General features: G+C 38.5%; 1 protein-coding gene across 1 annotated transcript; it reads left to right on the forward strand.

Moving 5' to 3' along the window:
- Positions 1-1,033: 1,033 nt before the first annotated feature.
- On the forward strand, positions 1,034-3,644 carry LOC131638119 (laccase-17-like). Its single transcript, XM_058908668.1, has 6 exons — positions 1,034-1,217; positions 1,317-1,468; positions 1,556-1,800; positions 1,888-2,016; positions 2,104-3,075; positions 3,270-3,644. Exons 1-6 carry the CDS (start codon positions 1,104-1,106, stop codon positions 3,398-3,400), a joined length of 1,743 nt encoding a protein of 580 aa, XP_058764651.1. The 5' UTR covers positions 1,034-1,103; the 3' UTR covers positions 3,401-3,644.
- Positions 3,645-7,290: the final 3,646 nt, after the last annotated feature.

Genomic DNA, 7,290 nt, shown 5'->3' on the forward strand with positions numbered 1-7,290 from the left:
TAAAATATATCAGTTCTCACCGGATACGCTCCCTATATATATATATATATATATATATATATATATATATATATATATATATATATATATATATATATATATATATATATATATATATATATATATATATATATATATATATATATATATATATATATATTACAAAACAAAGTGGAGACGGATAGATTTAATCCTTGTCGTAAAAGCTTCATTGTGGTTAATATTTTAATAGTTTTTTAGGAAGTTGAAAAAGAAGTAATTTTTTTCTTATAATATGCTTAATCAAGATGTAACCAATCTCACCAAACTAAATTACCAACTAAACAAATTAAAACAGTGATATAGATCAGATTTTTGTTTTATATTCCCATGCACGGTTGCACACATGACAACTATACTTTTGTATTTATCTGGTTCAATTGAATTTGACTCGCACCAACACCTATGAAAAAATATGTGTCCTTGTTAGTTTCAGTGTCCAAAGCCAACACCGACATTTATTATTATTATGTATAATTTTTTTTTTTTTTAAATTATTACAGTATTAATGTGTTAGTGTCAGTATCGTGTTACTCGTGTGTATGTGCTTCATATAATTCACTATATATTTTCGTGCAAATTATCTACTTAATGGTAATATAAAAATGACAACAATATCTGGCTATGAAGTGACATATTGAATAGAATTTTCTTACTTAGGCAACAAGAACATTTGTTGAGAGAGCTACATCAGTTCCTATTAGATGCATTCCTGCATACACAACAGTGTATCAAACAAACAACAAATGTTAGCTAACAGCTAAAACAATCATAGAAAATTAGCCACAGAATTTTGTTAATGACTTTGACTTAGATAAGAAGGAGATAAAACTAAATTGGATGTCTTTGACACCACTCTAAAGTTGTTCTAACTACTATTCTTGTTCAATGACAACAATGTTCAGTTCTGCTTCTATTTGAATCACAATATTTTTATCACCTAATCAAGCAACCAAATGCTCTTCATTCTTCTATATATAGACCAACATTTTTGTCACATTCCATCAACACAGTTCAACCTAAAACATAACAGTTGCAAGTTATAAAAAGCATCTTCCCTCGCTATGGCTGTTTCCGTTTTTTCGTCACGTAAAATCCCAGTGTTCTTTCTGTCATTGATAGTTTTTTGTATGTTTGAGCTTGCAGTGGCTGGCACTACCACACGCTACCACTTTGATGTACTTTCTTGAAACTATTATTACACTTTTCGGTAATACGTATTGTTGTTTTTATTTCTTTTACTCCTCTGCTTGTAATAACATGAGGTTGTTTATCAGATAAGGTACCAAAATGTGACAAGATTGTGCCACAACAAGAGCATGGTGACGGTGAATGGTAAGTTTCCAGGACCTCGCATTGTGGCTAGGGAAGGAGATCGTCTTCTTATCACGGTTGTTAACAATGTGCAAAATAACATCTCTATTCACTGGTAAAGAACACTGTATTGCTAAAAAGAATTTGTTAAACTTAGTAGCATAAAAGTAATGTGTCATGAACTTGGCTATCTTTGAAATAGGCATGGAATTCGACAACTTCGATCAGGATGGGCTGATGGACCAGCATATGTGACTCAATGCCCGATCCAAACAGGTCAACGCTATGTTTACAATTACACAATCAAAGGACAAAGAGGCACACTCTTTTGGCATGCTCATATATCTTGGTTAAGATCAACTGTCTATGGTCCACTCATCATACTTCCCAAGAAAAATGTTCCATATCCTTTTGCAAAACCCCACAAGGAAGTTCCTATCATATTTGGTAAGGAAATTACTAACTCAATTGACCTCTAGCACTATTCATTTGAAATTTACATAAGCTAATTATAGTCTTGAATTTTGGTTTTAGGAGAATGGTTCAATGCAGATACTGAGGCTATCATAGCACAGGCCCTGCAAACAGGGGGAGGACCAAATGTTTCTGAAGCCTACACAATTAATGGACTTCCAGGCCCATTGTATAACTGCTCTAAAAAAGGTATCAAATGCTAATAATAAAGAGATTAATTTTGATGCACATCAAAGTAAAACCTTTTAAATCATTATAAAATATCATTCTTCATAGATACATTCAAGTTGAAGGTGAAGCTTGGAAAGACTTACCTTCTACGTTTCATCAACGCTGCACTAAATGACGAGTTATTCTTCAGCATTGCAAATCACACTGTCACAGTTGTTGAAGCAGATGCAGTTTATGTAAAACCTTTTGAGACTAACACAATCCTTATTGCACCTGGACAGACCACTAATGTTCTTCTTAAAACCAAGTCTCACTATCCCAATGCAGCATTCTTAATGACTGCTAGACCATATGCCACTGGCCTTGGAACTTTTGACAACACAACTGTTGCTGGTATCTTGGAATATGAAATCCCATCTAATACTCATAACTCAGTTGCTTCAGTGAAAAAGCTTCCACTCTTTAAACCTACTCTCCCAGCACTTAATGACACTTCTTTTGCAACAAAGTTCGCCAACAAACTCCGTAGCCTTGCCAGTGCCAAATTTCCCGCTAACGTTCCCCAGAAAATAGATAAGCACTTTTTCTTCACAGTAGGCCTTGGTACCAATCCCTGCACTAGCAACCAAACTTGTCAGGGACCCAATGGAACAATGTTTGCAGCATCAGTGAATAACGTATCTTTCACACTCCCAACTACCGCACTTCTTCAATCCCACTTCTCTGGACAATCCAAGGGGGTCTACGCTCCTTATTTCCCAACCAGCCCCTTGCACCCGTTCAATTATACTGGCACCCCACCAAACAACACGATGGTGAGCAATGGAACGAAGGTTGTGGTGCTTCCTTTCAACACAAGCGTGCAGCTTGTGATGCAAGACACTAGCATTCTTGGTGCTGAAAGTCATCCTCTCCACTTGCATGGATTTAACTTCTTTGTTGTTGGACAAGGATTTGGTAACTATAATCCAAGTAAGGACCCAAAAAACTTCAATCTTGCTGATCCTGTTGAAAGGAATACAGTTGGTGTACCATCTGGTGGGTGGGTTGCAATCAGATTCCTAGCAGATAATCCAGGTTAGTTCATACTTCATTCATATCAATATTGTCAATTGCAAATCACAAAAAATAACTGTCTGTTCAAATTCTGAAAGGACGCGGTGCTCAAGCATTGCTATAGCTTCTATTGGACAATCATTTATACTAAAATACTGTACACTATAGCACCGCTATTGATAACATTGATTCATACTATCAAAATTTGTCTGCAGGGGTATGGTTCATGCATTGTCACTTGGAAGTACATACAAGCTGGGGTCTTAGGATGGCATGGATTGTGTTGGATGGAAAGCTCCCAAACCAGAAGCTGCTTCCACCACCGGCTGATCTACCCAAGTGTTAACTTCAACCTAAAATTGCTTTATTTTGATTGACAATTTTGGCCCTTTTTGTTATTCAACACTGGGCAGAGTTGTTTTAATTTGTTTTCTGCAATGGTTTTTGAGGCTTGACATGAGGTTGAGGTTGTGCCTTTATATTTCTTTCGATGAGATATTTATTTATACAATATGATATGCCTTGACTATACAATTGTACTTGATTCGTTTGAGTGAAAATTCCTTATTCAAAGTTTATTAATATAACAATTTGTTACTTATATTCACAATTGAAGAAAAAATTACAATGCATTGAATTAAAATGAAAATAAAAAAAGGAAATTGCTAGATTCAAGATGTTTAAATTGATCAAAAAGTGAAAAAATGTATATAGTAAACATGATTACAAGCGTGAGTGTCGGTTTCAGATACACATTTATTCGGAAGTGTCAATGCTACATAGGTAAAAACCTAAAATCCCCCGTTAAAAAGAGATACCTGAAACAAATTATGCAAATTGTTGTTGATGGATATTTAGATACCTAAAATCATCTGCTTCTTCATATTTGTACTGTAACCTTCCTTGGACACCTGAAACAAATGATCAAATTGAATATTGTGTGTAATTACCTAAATGAAGCTTAATTTTGCATGTTTCAATCTCATCAGATTTGGAATTTATTGAATCAATTGTTACCTCAACTCGCGTCTTTACCCTCTTCACCTAATGCACCTTCATAAACACTAATCATCGTTTTCTTTCGTTATTCACCGTGTTGTCAGTGTGTATTTCATGTGCATTTCTGGCGCCAAAGAACGGGAAAACAAACCTAAGGTTTTCTCAATTTTAACCCCCACACAATTTCTTTATAGATTCCGGGGGAGAACTCCAGTTGAAACTCCAAAATACTCATAACTTCGGAAATACATCTTCGAAGTCTTTTTTTTTTTCTTCTTTAAATTTTTTCAGAATTTGGTGATTTATCTCCGAAAACATCCATTATTACATTTTTAGATATTTTTGGAGATGTATCTCCGAAATATGCATGAAGTTATTTTTTTTGTTTTCTAAATAATAATTAGTCTCGTATTTTAAAATAAACGACAATGCTTAATGTAAATAGTACTTGATATAAACTAAATATAACACACAAATTAGAATAAAATACTAATATTATATATACAAAAAATAGTGTACGTAAATGTCAATAATACAATCCGAATACAAAAAAGTCAAGAATAAAATATAAATAGGCAACTGCTACTGAGTATGTCTAACCCTAGCTCTCTTGGACCTCCTATGTCTCGTATATGCCACTGCACTAGCCACATCCCGACCATCCTCTCCACGATGGCAATTGCCTCTGGACCGCAGTGCTCAATGATACCTCGGTCCAATGCATCCCGCACAAGCATTTCTATCTGCTGGCATATCGGCAGGAGACCAGTGGCATGGTCATCATCGCCCTGCTGGTTCTCCAAGATCTCCTCGTGTGCTGGCCTAGGAACTTCGGGAGCGTCGGGTGTCATCAGAGGATGTGACACCCGATAGAACCATGTCACGTACCCCTCTACACAGTGTCACTTCTGGGTGGCCGCCATACGCCGATACTCATCTAGGACCAATTGATGCGCCTAGTCCTCAAATATAGCAGTGAGCTCCACTCGGGTAACTGTGTCGGGAACAACCTTAAACGGTGACCTCGATATCATCTGCACACGTCCAAAGTGTCTCATGCACCGCTTCGGCAGATACCTCACCATGGTGTTGGACCCGCATGCCAACCATCTAGAGTATAACACGATGCGGTCGAATGGAACAACAACACGGTAGTCGGTGAACGACGTCCAACGGATGTCATCGTGAGCAGTGCGACCGAGGTACCCGCGATATGGGCCCACTGCTTTATTTCCCCTTTAGAGAATGTATCGGGCGGCCCTGGGCATGGTGTCAATGTACGCAGGATCAATGACAAAGCCGTGGATGCGGGGGAAGTACGAGATGATCCAGCTCTGAAACACAAATATGATAATATGTTAAAAATAAATATGAACCATAAATAAATGTGAAAGAATTAAAAAGAAACGTACCGTTAGGAGTGTGCAAGATCCAGTCAACTGATTGGTCCTCCAGTTGGAGGCTTCATTCAGCTTTTGGTATAGGTATACCAGAATAGCTGCCCCCTAGTTCCACTAGGTAATGGTAGTCAGGTCCATAAAATAGCGGAGATATGTCATGTCGATGTAGGTTGCACTTTTGTCCACAAAGAGTGCAGTGCCTACCAAGAACATGAACCAGCACCGCTGAGCCCAGGCACGTGATACTCTGTAAAAAGCCCGTCACCCTCTTGCTCGGACTTTGCTGCCGCCACCAAGTGGTTCTCATACAGCTCTCTCAAGCTAGAGAATCGGATATGGACCCCACTCGTCGCCCGACACTCATAATCAGCCATGTTTGGGTCCATACCTATATAGTCGACCATCCACTCAATCGCCCCGACCCTCTGTATCCGAGAATGATGCAGCAGCCTCCCTCTGATCGGCAGGTGGAGCAGACACTGAGCATCGTGCAAGGTGATCGTTAACTCCCCAACAGGAAAGTGGAAAAAAGACGTCTCCTTGTGCCACCACTCCATAAAAGCCCCCTGCATGCCGTGGCTGATAGTGGTATATCCGGTAATGCACAACCCGCCAAGCCCGGAACCAGCTACAACATCATTAAACCACCGGACCTGTGGTTTAAATAAATAAAAAATCTTCCGCACGTGGTTCACAAATTTTATCGTCGGCCTTTCCTGTTACAACAAAAAAAAACAAAAAAGATTGTTAGTTAGACCGTTAGGAGAAAGTGGAATAAAAACCTAAATAAAAAATGGTTAAATTATAAAATTTAATTAAAAAAAATACCTCTCCCTCCCAGACACGTCGAGCGACGTGGTCGTGGTAGTAAATCAGCACGGAAGTGTCCGTAGGCCCTCCTGAGTAGCCCTCCTCCTCCTCCTCCCCGTGCAGAGGGTCAGCATCAGGTATCTCCATATCCTCGTGTCTCACCTCCTCCTTCTCACGTACCACCTCACGAGAGGAAGACGCCCGACCCATCCGACTACTAGATCCAAATGAGGAACCAGCAGGCGCCTCATCCGGTTGGACGGGTACTCGGCCCGTCCCCGTGTCGTTGCCAACTGTGAGGCATGCTCGCGATGAGTCGATGCGTCTGGGTTTCCCTACCCTGTCTAAGTCGTGCGGGATTTCCTGACATTTTCCTTAAAAAATTGAAACCGATAAGAAGGCGAAACAATCAAGAAAATAAAAAAAAAAACAATTCTGAGTACACTTCGGAAGTGCATTTTCGAAACTGTTCAAAGAGGTGTTTTCGGAAATGTACTTCTGAAACCCCCTGCATTTCCACCATTTTTGCAGAACCCATCTTCTTGCCCTAAACCCATTGAAGTTTCATTTTTTAACAATCAAACTCTTCCATTGACCTACAATAACTACAACTTACTATATTTTACTAATTTATAACTACACTAAATAAATTATCAATTATAGAGTTTTGTGTTTGAACACTTACAATTTTTTCAAGCTTTTAGGTTCCTTTGAATGAGCTTTTGAGTTGCTTTTGTTGCCTTTGATGTTGTAGAGCAAGTTGGAAGAAATCGGGGGAACTTTGACAAAAATTTTGTTTTGGGTATAATGAGGAGAGGGGGTGGCTCTGTGTTGTTAAGTGAAAAATGCAGATTATTTCGCAAATGCAATTCCGAAATCAACATTTCGGAGATGCATCTCCGAAAACACCTTATTTTTCAAAAAACATTATTTCGGAAATGCATCTCCGAAATAACCTTTTTTTAGGTTTTCGGAGATGCACTTCCGAAATATAGGAGCATTTTTGGAACTTCGCCGCGGATTTTCA

The sequence above is a fragment of the Vicia villosa genome, unplaced genomic scaffold (assembly GCF_029867415.1).
Source record: "Vicia villosa cultivar HV-30 ecotype Madison, WI unplaced genomic scaffold, Vvil1.0 ctg.002184F_1_1, whole genome shotgun sequence".
In the NCBI taxonomy this organism is placed as follows: Eukaryota; Viridiplantae; Streptophyta; class Magnoliopsida; order Fabales; family Fabaceae; genus Vicia; species Vicia villosa.

Bases quoted from the DNA above. Each gene is read 5' to 3' on its own strand.
- LOC131638119 (XM_058908668.1), top strand. From the start codon at position 1,104: ATGGCTGTTTCCGTTTTTTCGTCACGTAAAATCCCAGTGTTCTTTCTG. The intron at 1,469-1,555 runs GTAAAGAACACT...TCTTTGAAATAG, and splicing joins AATAACATCTCTATTCACTG to GCATGGAATTCGACAACTTC. The intron at 2,017-2,103 runs GTATCAAATGCT...CATTCTTCATAG, and splicing joins GTATAACTGCTCTAAAAAAG to ATACATTCAAGTTGAAGGTG.